The 21,123-nt window shown below is 47.2% G+C and overlaps 1 protein-coding gene across 1 annotated transcript; it reads right to left on the bottom strand.

The window, feature by feature from the left end:
- Positions 1 to 5,030: 5,030 nt before the first annotated feature.
- LOC126543526 (uncharacterized) lies at positions 5,031 to 6,111 on the bottom strand. Its single transcript, XM_050190639.2, has one exon. The coding sequence runs from the start codon at positions 5,886 to 5,888 to the stop codon at positions 5,031 to 5,033; it is 858 nt and encodes a 285-aa protein (XP_050046596.1). The 5' UTR covers positions 5,889 to 6,111.
- Positions 6,112 to 21,123: the final 15,012 nt, after the last annotated feature.

Here is a 21,123-nt window from a genome sequence, read left to right as displayed (position 1 = left end):
CACTTAAAGCATCTCAGAGGATTGGGCACGTATGGCCTAACACGAAGTTTGATATAACCGGCCTCGATGGACTCGGGGAGGACACTTGAACCGAAAGTGAGTATCAGGTGTTTCGTATTCATCTCTTTGCCGTCTCGCCTGATCTTAATTCGCTTAACATTTATGACATTCTGTTCACTGAAGCCCTCCAAGAGTTCAGCTTCAGTGAGCTCTAGCATGTCATCGTCCGAGACAACGCCGCGGGTGGTGTTCATGGTACGGTGCGGAGTTACTGTTATTTGGGTCTCCCCAAAAGAGACAAGTTTCGGCAGTTTCTCGTACTGCTTCTTATCGTGGAGCTCCAAGAGAAGATCACCACTTGTCATTCTCGACGCCTTATATCCTGTTCCAAAAACTTCAGTTAATGTCTTCGAAACAAGGAACGATGAAATGTTACGCACTAGTTTGTCTGGGTTTTCTGAGTGAATCACATGGTATTTAGGAAAGTTCTGGACTTGTCGTCCGAAAAACTGAAAGAGATCTTCGGTGCGCCCTCGTTTGTGAGGGCGATCAGGGAGTTTGGGGAAAGAAGTTTCCATGAAATATATAAAAATTCGGCAACAGCGCCGACCGCCCACCACGGAGCCCAACGAGGGGACGCGGCAGAGCTTGCACGCAAGTCTGCACGACGCCAGTCGTACGCCGTCACTATAACCGAATATGGTGTACCCAAGGTTGGATAGCCACACAGGGTTAACCCTTGCCGCCAGGAGAAAAGAAGTAAACAGAAGAGAGAAGGAGACAGGAAAGGTCAAAAAGTGAGAGATAAAGACGAAGATTCGAGGAGGGAGAGACAGGAAAAGGTGACTGCCGATGTCCTCCAGGTGGGTCAGTCTGGAGGTGCCGTCTATGTGAAGCCGAGGCCGAAGAGGTGTGTTGCCTCCGCCGGGGGGCCTTAAAGGTCCAGACACCCAGCATCGGCTCAACCCCCAGGATCCCCTTTTCCCCAGACACGGCTAAGCCGCGCACGGCTACACGCGGGAGGGTCCAACCCTCGTGTGCTCGGGTACGTGGTGTCGCAACACACCAAACGCCTGCTTACGCAGACGCCCCTGCGGGGGGACCCCTCGACATACAGATGGAACTAAGTCGTCATGAACCGCCGATGAACCGCTATCTTCTGAACCGATGGAGTCCTTTGGAAGCTTCGCTACCAGGTATATTCACCTTGAGTAGTCACTAGCCACTTAGAGCCTTGTGGGGAACACGCTTTCCAAGAATGACTGGCTGCTGTACGTTCAACGCTTCAAAATGCAACATAATTGTTGTAAAAAAATTAAGTTAAGGAAAAGGCACCGAATAAACTAATGAGGTATTTGTGTGCCCTAGACACAACAGAGGCCCTGTTACAAGAATAACATCTCTGCTTCTAACGTTAAAGGTTAAACTGCTACTACAAGAAAGACTAATTGGTAGGCCAGAAGCAAAAATAGCCGGTTTTCGTTTATTGGACAGAAAAGAAGGGGAAACCAGGGCCTCGGTTTTGTAAGAGCGCCCGCACATATTTGTTAGTGAGAACCATATGAACCGATAAGATAAGGAATAAAGGGAAAGCTTAGGCGAAATTATTTGTCGATAATAATTGAAGTATAAAGTGCGAAGCTAAAAGGAAGTGGAGGCAAAACCAACTTGCTGACGGTGAGAACCGAACAACCTCAGCAATACACACGCGTCGCACTACCAATTGTGCTACGGCGACGGCAGCTACCACGTCCTAGCATTGTTGTGTAATTCTGTACGTGTACATCTGACCCAAGGAGTGTTAAGCAGCGCCGCACTGACACCATCAAACCGAAAACAAACCTTGCATTATCGATTTCGTTTCTGCATTGCTTCAACAGCTTTGTTGCTGTTTACTTCTCATAATAATTGCAACATTTTGTTCGGCAGGCGAAGAACAGTAGCGCGATTATAATTGTCGATTGTTGCGAAATGTTTGGTCAGTTCTCACATTTGAAAATACTGGAAAGATCATTTTTGAATAGGAATAAAATATTACGCACCGACTATTCATATTAGAAACTTGGAATATTCGCCAACGCTATATTCAGTTCAGTTCAGTTTATTACCTTAAAGGTCCCCCGTAGGGGCATTACATAAGGGGTGGGTTTTTATAAGTAAGCAAAACATCGTCAGAAATAATTATTTAAAAAAATGGTCGGTTACAAGTTCGGTGAACGAAGATGGACAAGTCGTATTAGCGATGTTGGCGGGAAGGCCATTCCAGTCTGTGGCGGTACGGAAGAAAAAGGAGGCTGCGAAGGTGGTTGTCCGTGCACGTGGGCGTGCCACTTGAAGTGGATGGCTGGTGCGATGAGATATGCGTGCTGCTGCTGTGATGTAAGGCTCTTGATTAAGGGAGGAAAAGTAGAACTTGTGGTACAGGGAAAGACTGGAAATGCGACGTCGACATGAAAGTATTGACAAGCCGGATTCTGATTTCAGTGATGAAACGCTGACGTCATATGAATATGAGGTATGAATGAATCTAACAGCACGATTTTGAACTGATTCTAATGCGTCGGTGAGATATGCTTGATGCGGGTTCCAGATAGCTGACGCGTATTCCAGTTTCGGCCTGACAAGTGACGTATATGCTAGTAATTTTAAATCTGATGGGACCAGCCGTAGGTTCCGTTTTAGAAAACCTAAGGTTTTGTTAGCTGCAGAGATAATGCTAGTGACATGTGCGCGCCAAGACAAATCGTGAGACAGGGTTACACCTAGATATTTATAGGATTGTACTGATTCTAATGGTGTGCTAATAATTTCATATGGGAAGAAGGAAGGGTTGCGACGGCGGGAGAAGGACACGAATTTACATTTCTTGGCGTTAAGGGTCATCAGCGAATTGCTGCCCCATTCTAAAACACTGTTAAGATCATTTTGGAGTGCAGTATGGTCAGATGAGTTATTGATAGAGCGGTAGATGACGCAGTCGTCTGCAAACATGCGTATATTACAGGAGACACACTGAGGTAAATCGTTAATATATATTAAAAATAACAGGGGACCAAGAACAGATCCTTGGGGCACGCCAGAGGTTACTGGGAGGGGACTTGATAGGTTACCGTTGATAAAAACCATTTGTGTGCGATTAGACAAAAATTCATTTATCCAGATTAGAACGTTAGGGTCCAAGTTCAACAGTTGAAGTTTTAGAAGCAAACGTTGGTGGGATACTTTATCAAATGCCTTTGCAAAATCTAAAAAGATTGCGTCAGTTTGTACATTGATGTCAAGGTTAGTATGCAAGTCATGAACGAAAATAGCTAATTGAGTTTCGCAAGAAAAACCTTTGCGAAAACCATGTTGTGAAGGGTGAAAAAAGTTTTTACTGTCCAAGAAGGCAATGATTTGAGAGTAGATGACATGTTCCATGATTTTGCACGGCCCGCTTGTTAGCGAGATGGGTCGATAATTTAATGGAGAATTCCTGTTACCGGTTTTGTAGACTGGAATGACCCTTCCCACTTTCCAATCACCCGGCATGTTTCCTGAAGAGAGTGACTGTGAGAACAGTAAGGACAAGTATGACGCAGCCATGTGTCTTGTGTTTCTTAGAAGTTTAGAGTTAATTTCATCAATGCCAAATGACGATGATAGCTTAGTCTTCTGGTTATGGATGAAATTCCGTCAGCAGAAAATGTGATGCATGGCATGTGACCTTCAATGTTGTACAAAGGTAAAGAAATGTTTGTTTCGATTTCTTTGGTAAATACTGTTGCAAATGCGGAATTAAAAGTGTCAGCGCATTCAGTATCGGTAATTGTCTCGTGTGAGTCATTGGTGAGCATAATAGTGTGAACAGGATGAGGATTTATTACTTGCCAAAATTGTCTTGGTTTAGTGCGCAGCAAATTTGGGAGTGTAGTGCCATAAAAGGAACGCTTTGCGCTGCGGATTGCAATCAGATATTCGTTTTTAGCTTTGCAGTAGATTTCCCATCGATGCGAGTTCCCGTTATTTGTAGCCACTCGGTAAAGACGTTTCTTTTTATTTTCTAGTTTTTTTAAGGCGTTAGTAAAGCAAGGTTTTTGATTATTGGGGCGAATGTGAACTTTAGGAATATGTTTGTTAGCCAAATCTGTTAACTTATCCTTAAACATCGACCAGTTATGGAATATTGACCGATTGCGATACGCGGCTTCAAACGTGGGGAAGAAGGTCTCAAGTTCGCGGTTAATTGCGTCATAGTCACCCTTTTCGTAAAGCCTTATAGTTTTCTTATGTGTCTTATTTGGTGTTACAGGAAAAGAGAAAGTAGCATGAATGACTTTATGGTCACTAATTCCTCGAAGGTGTGTAACTGATGAGAGGGTACTGGGATCATTAGTCAGGATGAGGTGCAGAATGGTTGCAGATTCTGGTGTGACACGCGTTGGCTCCGAAACTAATTGTGTTAGATTAAAGTTCAAACAAATGTCAATGAAATTCCTTGTCTCTGGGGGACCTACTATTGAAGAATATGTTAAGTTGGTCCAGTCTATGTTTGGGAAATTAAAGTCCCCGAAAAGTAAGATGGAGGCATTAGGGTAGATGGTCGTTAGTTGTATTAAATTGTTATTGAGCTCCCCACAGAATTCAGGAGTGGCATGTGGATGCCTGTAGCAAACCCCCAGCAGCACTGTAAGTCGTGATGTGCGATATAGTAGCCATAGTATTCCGAGTTTTGATGCGATGTTAATAACTGAACACAAAAGTTGCCGGTGAACTGCTACAAGAACGCCACCGCCCCTTGTGCCTACGCGGTCAGTTCGATTAACATGGAAGTCGGGTAGCTCGGCCAAAACTTCAGTATCAGTGATGTCATTGTGTAGCCAGGTTTCTGTTAGAATGAGCAAGTTGCTGCCTGTTGATGATATGATGTTAGATATAAGCTCGCGCTTTGGAAGATAACTACGTGCGTTAGTAAAGACTGCGGAAAACGAAAGATCTTTTCTAGGTGCAAGTTCTGGTTGATTCTTTTTTTGTAGAGGACGGGGTGATTGCTACACAATTTCTTTTACAGAGTTAGATGATTCACCAAAAACATATCGTTTAGGACCAATGTACAAAGTTTTATAGCGTAGAGAATATGCAAGTGATTTAGATTTGGCGAAATGCAAAAGGGCCTTCCGTGCTTTCTGAGTCAGGCGAGAGAAATCTTCACCTACACTATAATTAGTTCCTTTCAGCATTCGGCCTTTTGACAGAAGGGCGTCTTTCGTTTTCCAATGTGCGAATTTTACTATTATTGGACGATTTCGATCTTTGGTGTGTTTTCCTAAGCGATGTGCCCGTTCTATATCTGTGGGGTTGATGTCGGTTTGTAAATGATTACGGCAGATCTGGATTATTAATTCTTCAGACTTAGTAAATGTTCCATTTGTAGTGGGGTCAGTAATTCCGTGGAAGATCAGGTTATTGCGGCGAGATCGGTTTTCGGCGTCGTCGAAACGGGCCTCTAATGCTGTGACTAGGCGAGTTGTTTCAGTTGATGTTGTCTGCAGTATTTCTATGTCTTGGCGTAGAGGCATGAGAGCCTGATAATGGGCCTCTAAGTCGGTCATGCGCTTATTCAGGTCACTGATTGTTTTGTCTGTGGTGGTCAGCTGCAGTTTCAGGCCCTTTAGCTCCTGCACAAGTGTTGTTTGGCCGGCGGTTAGTTTCTGCAATTCGGCCAGTACAATGTCAAGGCTGGCAGGACCAGGGTTAGTCTCGACGTCACCAGATATGATTAATAGCAGACGGATGACAGAAATGCACTCAGTGGCAATCGCGACGCAGCACCGTGGGCTCGGGAGCTGTACCAGAAGATAATTGCCTGATTTTTTAGCAAAAAGTGCATATGTTTGACTAACCTGCATGGCAAAAGCAAAGCGGTTAGCGAACTGCACCAAGGTACAGTCACCGGGCCCACAGAGCTGCGTCGACGGTGGTTGTTGCTTTATAGCTGGTAGGGCTGTCGATGGCGATGAATCTTTCCAAGTTGGCTCCAGGACCGGTAGGTGGCATGCAAACGGTGAGGCAGATGGAGATGGCGATATGTGGAAACCAGGCAAAGGATTGCACGTGGCCGCTCCGTCTTCGTGACAAGGGGAAGCCTGCACAGACGACGCATTCGAGGATGCGCATGCCAGAACAGGGAGCAGCAGGTTGTAGATGCGATAGACGACCATCTGCATGGCAAAAGCAAAGCGGTTAGTGAACTGCACCAAGGTACAGTCACCGGGCCCACAGAGCTGCGTCTACGGTGGTTGTTGCTTTATAGCTGGTAGGGCTGTCGATGGCGATGAATCTTTCCAAGTTGGCTCCAGGACCGGTAGGTGGCATGCAAACGGTGAGGCAGATGGAGATGGCGATATGTGGAAACCAGGCAAAGGATTGCACGTGGCCGCTCCGTCTTCGTGACAAGGGGAAGCCTGCACTGACGACGCATTCGAGGATGCGCATGCCAGAACAGGGGCAGCAGGTTGTAGATGCGATAGACGACCATCTGCATGGCAAAAGCAAAGCGGTTAGCGAACTGCACCAAGGTACAGTCACCGGGCCCACAGAGCTGCGTCGACGGTGGTTGTTGCTTTATAGCTGGTAGGGCTGTCGATGGCGATGAATCTTTCCAAGTTGGCTCCAGGACCGGTAGGTGGCATGCAAACGGTGAGGCAGATGGAGATGGCGATATGTGGAAACCAGGCAAAGGATTGCACGTGGCCGCTCCGTCTTCGTGACAAGGGGAAGCCTGCACTGACGACGCATTCGAGGATGCGCATGCCAGAACAGGGAGCAGCAGGTTGTAGATGCGATAGACGACCATCTGCATGGCAAAAGCAAAGCGGTTAGCGAACTGCACCAAGGTACAGTCACCCGGCCCACCATAGCTATAGTAAGTATATTAGTAAAGCTAAAGCCACCTATACCATGCAGGTAAATTTACTGTTTCACTTCAGATTCACAGACATGAAACGTCTACTTAAAGGATTTACTTCACGTTAGCCTATATTATAGAGTTGCTAAACACATACGCTCTTAAATTCCACTTCACAGATATAGCCAGAAGTTTAGTCATGTTTTAGGATTACTACCAAGCGTTAGTGGCCCGCCAGTGAAATCAACGAAGGTGATCAGCGGCCGCTGCGTACGACACGGCCGCGCGAGCGCTATCTCGAAAGTCATCCGCAATGTGGCCAGTCTAGGCGACTAGGTAGGCCGAGGGCCGATACTTTGTATGCACTACAGCAACCATACGCTTGCGTGTGACACGCGTACACGAAGTGAAACGTTACTTGCTCTATTGGCAACGCAGGACGGTAATGGTCGATAAACCGCGATTTAAAACTTGATCTGTCGAAGGCAAAGATATTATTAAAACAGCGCTCGTATATGGAACGCGAACAGGGAAGCGAGCTTCCAAACGTGCGGAAATTTTCGTCGTCAGCTCTCGAGCTCAGACCGATGAGATTACGCGCAACAACTTATTGAGGCTTGGGTACAGAAACCCAACGAAACCATGGCCATGTATGCGGAAGATATGGCACGTCTGTTTCGCCGAGCTGACCCCGATACGACCAAGGCAAAGAAAGTACGACATCTGATGCGGCGAATTAAGGAACCACTCTTCGCCGGTCTTGTACGAAACCCGTCAACGACGGTCGACGAATTCATCAAGGAAGCAACTGTCATCGAGCGCGAGCGTCAGCAACGTTGCCGACTCTTCGACCGCCAGCCCAACAACACGCTCATCAGCTCCACAGCTCAGATTGTAGACCACACTTTTTTACTGGGAAATGGTTCAATACATCCTACGTGAAGAGCTGTGAGCCCTCGGCCTTCCTCTTACAGAGTCGCGGGTCGTTGCTGTTGCTGAAGTCCTGTGCCAGGAGTTGGAGGACGCCTTCTTCTCATCAGCCCCATGCCCAGCAACACGTCCGCCCACCTATGCCGACATGGTCCGACGCCCTCCTCCTTCACCGCCGGTAACGCAATTTCAGCCACGGCCCGTTCCCGTGCCATGGTGGCAACGGGAGTCGCTCAGACGATCTCCAGTTCACCGTACCGACTTGTGGCGAACCAGGTCACATTGCCCGTTACTGCCCCCATGAAGATGCTGGAGCCGGGCCCTTTGCGCCTGCCACTTCTCTGCACTTCGATGACCGTCGCGCCCCGAACAGCGATCACCTGTCACCCCGCCAAGCAGCTTCACTACGTCGTCGCTGGCAGTCCCCTTCACCTGTGCGTTCCACTTTTCCAAACCGCCAGAGTTTAACCACTGACTTCGGCAGGGGTAGTCGCTCCCCTAGTCCGCTCCGGAGAAACTAACGGCAGCGACCTCCGGGGGCAGGGTTGCGCTGCGTCGAGACGCCAAAAATACCCCCCATGCTCCCGACGAAGATGATATGAGGACGACAATTGCTAACGCCGACGAAGACGGCGCGACGACGACGAATACTCACGCCGACGACTTTGCCCGTGCCGATCTTAGCATTGTGGTGGATGGACATCACGCCACCGCACTTGTTGACAATGGCGCACACTTCTCTATTTTGCGGCAAGAGCTGGCCGACCGCATTAGGAAAGTGAAGAAGCCATGGACAGGGCCCCACATAAGAAGTGGGAGGGGTCAGCTAATGACACCAACAGCTACATGCACTGCCCGAATTCACATCGGTGATTCCATCTTCGTTGCGACTTTCGTAATTCTCCCCGACGGCTGCAAATACCTAATCTTGGGGATGGATTTTCTGCGAGATCACGGCACAGTCATAAACACTCCGGAACGTATGGTGATCTTTTCTGTCAGCCCATATAGCGACACGATGAATGACGGGAAACATAAGCGTTTTAGAATCGCCGACGATGTGACCATTACGCCCCGATCCTGCCGCCTTGTCTCTGTATGCGGAAGTCCTTCTCACGAACTTCTGCAACGAACGCCGTCACATCCAGAAGGGTACCGCAGTTGCGTACTGCGCCGACATCACCCAAGTAAAAGATTGTTTCGCTCTACAAGAAACCACCGTGCCGCCTTCGCCATCTTTGTCTGTCGATGTCAGCTCCACCCTGTCGCCTACGAAGCGGTAGCACCTGTTGGAGCTGATATACCAGTTCGAAGGTAGCTTTTCGACTACGTCAAAGGTCAAACAAACACCACTGACCAAGCACCGTATCATCACGGATGACACTACGCGGCCGATTCGACAAAATGCCAACCGTGTAATCCTAAGGAACGTGAAGAGATTCAAAAACAAGTGAAGAAGATGCTCGAGAATGGTGTGATACAGCCTTCGAAAAGTCCCTGGGCGTCACGCGGGGTATTAGTCCAAAAGAAAGACGGCACTTCGCGATTCTGCGTCGATTACCGCAAATTAAACCAGGTCACGAAGGAAGACGTCTACCCGCTACCACGCATCGACGATTCGCTAGATAGGCTGCAGCATGCACGTTATTTTTCATCAATGTACCTACGAAGCGGGTATTGGCAGATCGAGGTCGATGAGAGAGATCGTGAGAAAACTGCCTTCGTGACTCCCGACAGTCTTTACGAATTTAAGGTCCTTCCTTTCGGTATGCGCTCAGCGCCTGCCACTTTCCAGCGTCTAACGGACACCATACTGTCAAATCTGAAGTGGCAAACAAGCTTGGTCTATCTATACGACGTCATAGTGTTCTCCCCTACATATGAGGAGCACCTAATCCCGTTACTCACTGTGCTCCAAGCTATACGCTCGGCTGGCCTGACGTTAAAACACGAGAAATCTCATTTTGGTTTCAGTGAACTGTGCTTCCTGGGCCACGTCGTCAGTCACGAGGGCGTAAAACCCGATCCAGACAAAATAGACGCTGTGGAAATGTTCCCCACACCGCCGGACAAGAAGGCAGTGAGGCGCTTCTTGGGGTTGTGCGCCTATTATCGACTCTATATTGCGAACCTTTCATGTATTGCTGTGCCGTTAACACGTCTAACACGAGACAATGTTCCCTTTCTGCGGGGCAAAATGAGCAAGTAGCATTTAACGAACTACGCCTACGCCTGAAAAGTCCTCCTGTTCATGCGCATATTGACCAGCATGCTCCTACAGCACTTCACACTGAGGCGAGCAATGTTGGTCTTGGCGCCGTACTGGTGCAGTGGCAAGACGGCTCCGAAAATGTAATCGCCTACGCTAGCCGAACTCTCTCTGGTACGGAGGAAGACTACTCGACTACCGAGAAGGAATGCCTCGGCGCGGTGTGGCCGGTTATCAAATTTCTCGCGTATTTGTGCGGCCGTTCATTCAAGGCTGTTAGCGATCATCATTCTTTTCGTTGGCTGACTACCCTGAAAGGTCCATCTGGCTTTCTGACACGCTGGAGTCTGATGCTTCAGGAGTTCGACATGACCATCATTTAGAAGTCAGGGAAGAGGCACACCGACGCGGACTGCCTCTCGAGGTAACCCGTCGCGTCCGCAGGTACCGAGGACGTGGACGTGGATGCAGCATTTGTGGGCGTCGTCGACGCCGTCACCATTTCACAAGAGCAGCGCCACAACCCAGAGTTGCTCCCACTAATTAATTTCTTGACAGGCCACAGTAAAGACGTTCCGCGAATTTATGCCAGGGGACTGCCGTCGTTTTATCTCCCGAACGGTGTTATCTATAAGAACTTTTCTGCGAGTGGCAGCACGTACCTGCTTGTCGTACCGGCATCTCTCCGAACAGAAATACTAAAAGCATGCCACGATGAAACAACTGCAGGTCATCTAGGCTACACTAGAACATTGTCCTGACTCCGACGCAAGTACTACTGGCCAAAGCTATCCGCTACTGTAAGACACCACGTGCAAACATGTGCCGACTACCAAAGACGCAAAGCACCTCTCGGTAAGCCTGCAGGTCTCTTACATCCGGTCGAGGTACAGGGTCAGCCATTCGCCCAAGTTGGAATGGATTTGCTGGGCCCATTTCCAACTTCTACGGCTGGCAATAGATGGCTCATTGTTGCCACCGATCACCTGACGCGTCACGCCCAGACAAAAGCTACCCAGTGGGGCACAGCAGCCGAAGGAGCTTATTTTTTTATCGAACACATCTTCCTTAGGCACGGCGCCCGAAAATTCGTCATCACAGACATGGGAACTGGCTTCACAGCCGAACTCCCTCACTCGATTCTCAGACTCAGTGGTACAAGCCACCGGAAAACAACCGCATATCATCCCCAGACGAACGGACTAACTGAGCGCCTTAATTAGACCCTCACAGACATGCTTTGCTTGTATGCCGTAGAACATAAGAAATGGGATCAGGGGTGCTATGCAGGATGCGCCGAGTTTCTCGTTCACCCGAGTTTTACCCGAGTTTGCTCGACGGCAGTCAGTGAACGGAGATAGCGTGAAACGCGCAAAGGCTGCAGGTAAAAAAATATGTAGACAAAAAGCCGCGTATGACAACATGAGCGCACCCTGCGCGGCACGCTGCTTCCACGTTTCAAGCGCAGACGGCTGCACAACGAAACTCGCCAGCGCCGCGTATTGTTATCAACGGATTATCGCAATTTAGCAATACCGTGACTGTCCCGCTGTCTGTCTGCAGACTTGCCGTGAGCCGCTTGCCACGCCTTTCCCGGGCGCGTCAAGGGCGTGCCTCATCTTTCGGCAACTATCTTTCTATCCTCCATCGAATGCGAACAGGGTACATGCGGCGCATTCTTGCAGCTACGCTTTCGCTCAAACGAATACGTTATAATACAACAAATAAAATAACGAACATTTTTATTTCTTTAAGTGTCTGTTTTTCGTTTTGAATGCTAGAAATTTCTGATGACAAACGGAGATCGAGCAAATATATTAAATTTTGCACTTCTTGCCGCGAGTGGCGACAGTGAGGCGAAAGCTTAGAAGCGGATACATTGAACCGGGTCGCACGCACGAGGCAGTTCATACGGTGAGAAGTCGCCTAGGGGCGCTACAGTGCTATTCTCAATAATGTCAGTGATCACCACTCTTTCTCTATTAGGGGAATAGAAACGCAGCGCCATGGTACGGCTGTTCATCGCAGGCGCCTTAAGACGCCCGCTTTACCAACTAAAATCGACACACTAGTCATAAATACGGGAGCAACGGTTGTCGCTACAAAATGGTGGTCCGTAGTGCTCGTAGTGACGCAGTTTAGTGAAAATGTACCAGTTTATCTTTGTGCGCGAAGCCTCGGCGATGCATTGCGAAGAAGTGCGTGCTTCCCATCGACAAAGTTCATCGCTTGTCATCGCTTGCCCACTGAAAGTGCCTCTGAGCGCATGTACGCAGTATTTGAGTGTTTTGTGCGCACCAAGGTGCTTGCGGATTACTTATGCTGGAGCCAGCAGCGATCGCAGAAGGATATCGTAACGACACCGCAGGAATCGCATTTTGGCAGGTGAGGGCTCTTGTGTGCGGCTATGAAATGAGACTTCGAACTGAGGAAGGTGGTGGAACTGTTGAGTGTGCAGTGCTTGTGATGAAGAAATGCCATTGCCCTGGGTCTAGAAGAGCGAGCGATTCTCGGACGCTGATCGTGTTTACGACGTTGTGGCTCCGATACATCACCGATGACGGAGCAGCCATCTCAAACGACTGCTGCGATACGCACTCCTCAGCATCGTCGTCACCCTCGGCGCATCGACGCCTTGCAAGCAGCTACAGTGACGTGCCGATAATTATTTACTGTGCGCTACGTCGCCACAATGCAGGCAATGAAACCGTGCTGTGGGGCCATCTCAGCCCGAGAAGCCAGCGACAGTCAACGCTTTGTTTTTGATAGTAGTGCGCAGTACATCACCGATGACAGTGTGTTGTGCGTGTTTTATGTCGGTGGTGAATATTGTTGATGCCTCTCAGCTCGGCACCGCGTCGCTGTTGCCGAAAGATAAGTTGGGCGTGGCCCAACCTTGGTGGGTGCGCGCACTAGAGTTACATGCCTCGCGCGGGGCGTGACCTCTGGCTTTGATTGACAGGCGAACTCGTGCTAAACTCGTACATCGCGAAACCCCCTCCGAGTTCAACTCGGGAACATGGCGGCGGCAGCAGCAGCCTGTGTTATTGCAGCCAGCGGCAGCAAGCGTCAGTATGACCGTCTGGACCCGTTCGCGTACATGACCGCCGTGGAGTTTCAGCGTCATCTTGGCCTGTCGAAGACATCAGTGCGCTGGCTGTGTGACGAGCTAGGCGAAGACTCTCGTCTGTGGAGACAGCGTGGCGGGCTTCATTCGCTCACCGTTGAAGAGCAAGTCCTCTGCGCCCTCCGTTTCTACGGGACTGGGGAGTTTTCAGGAAAGCGTCGGCGCCGAGCGTTACATTGGACGTCATCAAACTATTGCGAGCCTCTGTGTCAGAGATGTCTGATGCGCTTATGGATGCGGCGGTGCGGAAGCGGTGGCTGGCTTTCCCGAAGACTGCGGCTGAGCGGGCATTTATAAAAAAAAACGCTTCTTCGCGGAGACATTACGAACGTAGTCGGGTGTGTCGACGCAACGTACGTAGGAATTAAGGTGCCTTCAATGTCAGCGTTACTCTGATTAGCATTGTAGCAATGTCTAGACGCACCATATTGCCAAATTTGTCACTTCTCTGTAGCCGACCTAAATTTTGTGTTTCCGACGTCACACATGCGGCAGCCTATAATACTGACTTTTTCGCTGGTTGCTGACTTTTTACCGATTGTTCTACTTGTCTATCAAGGTGCCTTCCAAATGGCTCACTTTTTTGGGGAAAGAGGTTAATGAAGTATAAATAGATAGATGGATATCACAAATTGTGTGAAGTACCCTGTGAATGCTAATCTCATAAAGAACTTGCTTTTTTTTATGAGATTACTTAGTACTTAGTACAAGTTACTTAGTATGCATAATGCTGAATTTTGGTCATGCGTCATCTATCGGCCACACTATGAAACAGTAAGGCATTGCACAATTTGTTGCAGTGCGAGATGCGGATGTCGCGCCAAGCCGGTTGTGCCTATGCATTTATGGCAAAATGAAAATGCATTGAGAATCTTAGTGTGCTGGCTTGCATGAAGAAAATACTTCAGAGTGTTTGCTGTGTTCACTGTTGGTGCATGTGCCAGTGGTTCAGTGTATTTCTTTTGGGGGGGGGGGGGGGGCAGCGTTGTTCTGTATGGACAAATCGTATATTTTCGTCTCATACAGGGCTCTAATTCTTCAGCAGTAGAACAATGCAGATCCAATGCTCTGCAGAACTCGGTGTGCGTGAAGATGTCGTGAACCACCAAGGCAAAATTACATATCGGGAGAAATGTGGTGCAGATGCCAATGAAAAGTGGGTCTTTAACCCGCCATGATAAAAATAAAGATTGCAGATTGAATAGACCTTTTGTACAGCTTTAGAGCAATGATTACACAAACTGACATGCTCAAACGTGTAAAAGCTTGCCGCAATTCCAAAGTAGGATGAGTGATATGCAGCATATTTTGGCATTGAACATGTCTTGTAAATGCTATTTTTATTGTAAGCCTCAAGCCTCGCTGTCACGCCTTTCCCTCCGGCACTCCCTTTACTGAAACGCAGCACTGTCTTTCTATTGGTGTCATGATGATGATGGCAACGGCAGCAGTAAGGCTGGTTAATGCTTGCCCCTTTAATTCCTGCGAGTTTAGTGGTACAGAATATGGCACGTACATACACCTGTGCTGCAAAATTTTATGCTTGCGGTGATTTGTTGGAGAGCTAATTCGTGTTGGGACATTTCAAAGATGTGTGCCATTGTGGCTTAATAACTAGATCATTGGTGAGGTTGAAGACTCGTTGTATCGTTATAGAAGCTTGTAGCTGAATCGCACCACAATTCGACGGGACACAAAGAAGAGAAATACACACAACAGAACGCTCTGCTGGGTGTGTTATTCTTCTTTGTGTGCCGTCGAATTGTGCGGTCCAACTTCAAGTAGAGCATTGGGCCTCTTCGGTGCAGGACCGAGGAAGTGTAAGCTATTCGACACCATGCCAGTGCCTTGCCACACAATTATGGAAGTCTGAAGGTTTGCAAACAAAGCTTTGCTTTCAAACCCACCTGCTCATGTAATACAAGCACTGATTGAAAGAACCATCATACAAAAATAATGGTGAAATGAATCGCCTTTGAAAATTTGTATGTCGACACTAATGACATAATAGGTGCCACAGCAAACTCGACAGTTGTACTGGACAGAGCACTTTGTTTCCTATGTGAAGCACAAGCTTTCATTACATGCTGTGCAGATAACCAAGCTCAGTTTGTTTTAACGTGGTACACAGCATTCACTGTAATCTGTTTTTGATTCTAAAGTGCCAAACACCACCTCTTTTTCAAGGATGTCATGGGAATATTTGGTGAGAACTGTTTACAGCCCCTCATAATAGAAGTGTGGCCAGCCAGCTTTGCTTGGGTGCCTTTATAGATTTCTGTTCCTGATCATTGTGTGCTATCAAGTTGCTAAAGTCTATGCAACCAGTGCAAGGCATTACGTGATTCTATGGTCAGATATAACTTTAGGAGGCCGCAGAATCTGCACTTCAACGGCAGGTGAACACAAGCCTGCACCAATGGGCACACACTCTACACTGACGTCGTGCTGCTGGACGCACTAATACCCGCTCTTTAGAGAGGGACTATGTGGAGGCAATCGGCTGCTGCGCTTTGGTCATCTGGGCGGGGCCTCTCCTGTCTTGTGAAGTTGTATCCGACTAGAGGATGCCGCTTTTCATACAACACAAAAGGACAAAGTGTACAATTATTTGGCCTATGAAATGGATACATCACAAGTGAGCTATGCATGCGCTTAAGCTGTGTGAAAATTAGTACATGCAAATATATGACATTGTTAAAGAATATGTGGTATCGAACATGCATGTAATGGCACGTTTAAATCGGGGAGTGTTGCATTCATGTGCACAGTCTATAGGTGATAGCATTATTAAGGTCATGCCGTTTCCTGTCTTTTCATTGTGAAATACACACACCGTTCACCTTGTGGCTAATCAACACCCACTGTATTCTTGCACATAGAAAGAACAAACAGCACAATGACGTATATGCTGCATTAGTGTCTTTTTCATTTACACGGTCCAGGTTGTCTTATGTGTTTGCCCATTTTGAAGAGACATAAAGTGCATGTTACAAGTGTCCCAATATGCACAGCACAATGTTTACTGCAATAATTTTATTCATGCTCTTGAATAATAAACAAAATAATAAACTGAAAGCTCCTTTATAAGGTGTGTTCTGGGGGCTCGACTGGAAAGCAGTGAGTGCACTGATCCTACTGTTGCAGAGCAGCCCTCTGGACCTTGCCACACTCTCAAGAGCATGTGCCTGGCGCTCGCCTACTGCCACCGGGCGGTTGAGTGCCTCCAGCAGCAGAATGTTTTGCTGCAAAAAAAGTGGATTGTTGGAATGAATCAACCGCATATAAACCATTATTTACAAATAAAAATGCTCATTGCACTATTGGTACTAACTGCCCTTGACTGTGGAAGCCTTTAGTGTATGCATGATAAAACAATTTGTCGGGACAACATTGCTTTATTTTTCATAATGGGTTGTATTTTTCAGAGCCAATTGTAATGTTTATTAGTGTGCCAACAGCTGACGTGTCCCCGAACCTTCACGAGTCTCTACTGTCAGCACCACAAACTTATTTTTGTTCACTGCGAAATCAATGGCGCTCCCTACAATCCCGCCTTATGCGAGCTGATTGCATCCTATGCCTACAAACATCATATTTTTGTCCCATTACGCAATTTTCTACCATCCTCGGCTGCAGTTCTCTCTTCTTGACATCCATTCTGTCACGCTTATGTAATCACCTGTTATAAATTGGCAACAAGTGATTGAAGATGTGCATGGCCTGCCCACCGATTCCATTTTTTTTTTAAATCTCAACTAGCATATCAGTTGCCACGGTTTACTACGCCACTGTCTTCCTGCCTTAATGCTGCCTCCAACAATTTTTGTTACTTCGCTTTCTGCACAGTCCTCGACTTCTCAAGTTTCTTTGTTAACCTCCAGGTTTATGTCCCATATTGCATAACCGGTAGAATGCAACGATTCTAAACATTTTTCAAGGATATCGGTAACGTGGCGATCACAATTCGGTAATGCCTCCCATGTGCTGTTCAACCCATGAAATTTTTGTATAAGTTTCCTGCTTTATATCAGTACCTGCTATTGATATTTCACCTGGATAAAGATACTCTTCCATAGATTCTGCGGGCTGAATGTCACTGATGAACTTCTGTTATATCACTAAGTTAGTGAAGGTTACCTTTATCTTTTCCATATTTTCGCGGGCCCACGCACATGTAAAAGCACGAACACTCATTGGCTCTCAATGCCTTTTTTAAACTGCAGGACATTCAGTTCGTTACTACGAAAGTGACTTAATCCGTGCACTATTATTATGCTAAATATGAAACAGTAGAAATATACTTATCTGCAGTTTGTCGATGCCTCCGTCACTGTGTTGGTTGCGAGATCCATCGTCGGCACCACCTCCTTGTCGCATCGTAGCTATATCGGCTGTCTTCCTTTTGCACACACTATGCAATATTCGTGACGCTCGCAGTCACGCAGAGTGGAGGAACTCAGCGCACTCACAGAAGCAGCACCGGATAAGTTGTTTGTTCAGGATTGTGCCGTGAACAGTAAGTACGCGTTGCGATCTGTAAAATCGCCTAAGCTATTCGCAGTCTTTCGGGGTGCACGGAAAGATTGCTCACGGAGGAACAGAACTATCCAAGAAATAGTGGTCATCGTCGAGCCTGATCACTACGTCGCGCACTGCAAGCTCGTTGTACGAGTTTGTTTACACTGGGCCTCTTCGATGTTTAGCCGCCATGCTCACCCGATGAATGTATGTGATGACGCCACCACAGCGTTCCCTCGTGGTATAATGCGAAGCGTACTAAATTACAAATTAGCCGAATACACATTCAGTGTACATCTTGTAAGCTTTAAAATGCTTTTAAACCACGTTAAACTAACTAATAATATTGTATTAAATGCATTTGTTTTATAACTCGCTTGTGCGTGTAATGCACTCGGTGGAACGACAAACAAGTGAAAGAAGGCGCGACCATGCACCGACGGTATGATCACGTGAGCCCCAGTTTGTCGACCGCCCAGAAGGCAACGCCCAAGGAATGATAGCCACCCAGAGTGAATCGAGATAAACCAATGAAACTGGAGGCTTCTCGAAAGATAAACTGTGTCTCGGTACCATTTGTGCTTTCATCTTGGGGTGTCGCCAGAGCTCGTGAAGATCCCGAGTTTCGCCAAACTCGGCGCATCCTGCATAGCACCCCAGATTTTGCCTTACGTTACCTTCGCCTACAATACCACTCGACATGAAACTACTGGAATGACACCATTTAGCGTGGTCCACGGTCGCCAAGCCACGACAACGCTGGATTCCATGCTGCCACACGAGTTTCACGACGTACTTACGGACCTTGACGAATTTACCAAGCGCGCCGAAGAAGCCAGGGAGATACCCGCGTACGTATCTGCATTTAGTAAGACCAAGATGCGAAACGATACTATCTTTGACACAGGTCCATTTTCTACACTCCCGGCGAAAAAGTATGGGTCTGGATACCCACACGGCGTCGTGGACTTTCCAAAATGCTCCTACGACGGTACTTTTGGCCGTACAGAGTGATCCACCGCTTGAGTGACATTAATTACGAGGTCGTTTCTGGCAGTGAGAATAGTTCAAGTCGCTGCAAGCATGAAGTGGTGCATATGGTACGGATGAAGCCGTACCTGTCGAACTAAGTTTTTATTTTGGTCTGTTTTGTTTTTCTTTTTTTTTTGCTTGTTTAACTCTGTGCCGTCATACACCACATTCGTACGCTTAAATTGCGCATCAGGACGATGCTTCCTTCGGAGGGACGCAAATGCCGCTACATATGTGTACAAACCACCATACAAACCAGATATATATATATATATATATATATACATATATATATATATTTATTCGAACTCCAGTACGCTGCACCCGCCGTAACATATGCAGGAATGAGGCGACGAAACTTTTGGAGGTGAGACGTGTTTACTTAACGTTTTCGGCTTGTGAACCAGCATTCGTCAGAGTACAGTTCCGAAAAGCTCGTTGTCTCTTTCCGCCACACACACACACACACACAATCATATATATATATATATATATATATATATATATATATATATATATATATATATATGTGTGTGTGTGTGTGTGTGTGTGTGTGTGTGTGTGTGTGTGTGTGTGTGTGTGTGTGTGTGTGTGTGTGTGTGTGTGTGTGTGTGTGTGTGTGTGTGTGTGTGTGTGTGTGTGTGTGTGTGTGTGTGTGTGTGTGTGTGTGTGTGTGTGTGTGTGTGTGTGTGTGTGTGTGTGTGTGTGTGTGTGTGTGTGTGTGTGTGTGTGTGTGTGTGTGTGTGTGTGTGTGTGTGTGTGTGTGTGTGTGTGTGTGTGTGTGTGTGTGTGTGTGTGTGTGTGTGTGTGTGTGTGTGTGTGTGTGTGTGTGTGTGTGTGTGTGTGTGTGTGTGTGTGTGTGTGTGTGTGTGTGTGTGTGTGTGTGTGTGTGTGTGTGTGTGTGTGTGTGTGTGTGTGTGTGTGTGTGTGTGTGTGTGTGTGTGTGTGTGTGTGTGTGTGTGTGTGTGTGTGTGTGTGTGTGTGTGTGTGTGTGTGTGTGTGTGTGTGTGTGTGTGTGTGTGTGTGTGTGTGTGTGTGTGTGTGTGTGTGTGTGTGTGTGTGTGTGTGTGTGTGTGTGTGTGTGTGTGTGTGTGTGTTGAAAGAGAGAGATGGCCTGTCCCCCCTTTCGAAAAATAGTTGGTACGCCACTGATCAGAGCAGGCTGCGTATCGTCTTCTGCATAGGCACAAGAAAAAGGCCTTATTTCGCACTTACTGGTTTCTTATCTGTCCTTGACTGAAATTGAATTTCAATGTAGGAGTTTCCTGTCAGCAAGAAATCTAGACAGACTGCAGACAAATACATCGCGAATGCGCAGTGCACGTAGATCAGTTCTCTATGCATATAATGGAACACAGAGTCTCAAACAGACCGCACCACCCATGATTGAGGTAATTTTTCTTCTTAGAGATTTAGCTCACCTTCGTTTGTGAGCTTCTGTGACACCCGGTCACCTTCAGAATTTCGATGCCGGTCCCAGCAGTGAGTGTTCAATGTCGTCGCAATCTCAGCGTCGATAGTCATAGACGAAATGCCACCCCGCTTTTCCAATGCCAGCCTCTTTGTTGGTCGTTTGCAATTTATTTTCACTGAAACTACGGTGTAGAAAGGGCAGTGTGTATGCTACGGTACTGGTATAAAAATGGCTGCATGTAGATGGACGGTGCAACAGATGTGTACTCATATTTATCCCAAGCATTCTTGAAGTCAATAGTTTTTGTTATGTTTGAAGTAGCTGCATCTGGAGTACTTAATCTAGAAAAATAAATAGACCAATGGAATATTGTTCTTTTTGCTTGGACAGAGTTCAGATGAATTTCTCCAGAAACTTGCCCACGCATTGCATGTCCAGCTATGTTTATTGTAGCAGGACTACGGAGGCAACACACCAAACGTAGCAGAACTATTAGTATTTCTTTCATTATTTTAATTCACAGCTTTTTCTTCTGATTCCCCCTCCCCCATTACGATCGCAAAAAAATTTGTTCCTATATTCGGACATCCTAATTGTTAATCAGCTTGTTATTATCCGCTTCATTTAACCCCCCGACTCATGACCAATCCCCCACCCTGTGTATGCGCCTCAAGCACTCTGGTCAACGAAAATAAAAAGAACGACCTTTTATCAGCTCGAGCCTTGATTCGCGGTTGGTAGGAAAAGCTTTGTATTGTCTGCGTTAGGTGGAGTGGCTAGGCGTGGTTTCTTCAGTTGGGCCAAATGGCAGACAAGCGACCTTCGATGACTACCTTTTCAACTCGTTGTATGGCCTGGATGAGTTGGGTGTCCAGGCTAGAACTGAGCAGCACCGCCTCCCATGCTTCAGATGAGGGAGAGGCCAGGAGGTTAGGAGGAGGCTTGTCTTCCTCGCCGTCCCACATTATGCAATTCAGTGTTGGAAGTTCCCCGCAGAATCTAAA

The sequence above is a fragment of the Dermacentor andersoni genome, chromosome 10 (genome assembly GCF_023375885.2).
Source record: "Dermacentor andersoni chromosome 10, qqDerAnde1_hic_scaffold, whole genome shotgun sequence".
NCBI classification, from domain to species: domain Eukaryota; kingdom Metazoa; phylum Arthropoda; class Arachnida; order Ixodida; family Ixodidae; genus Dermacentor; species Dermacentor andersoni.
The sequence above is the reverse complement of the archived record's forward strand: the minus strand, read 5'-3'. Positions and strand labels throughout refer to the sequence as shown.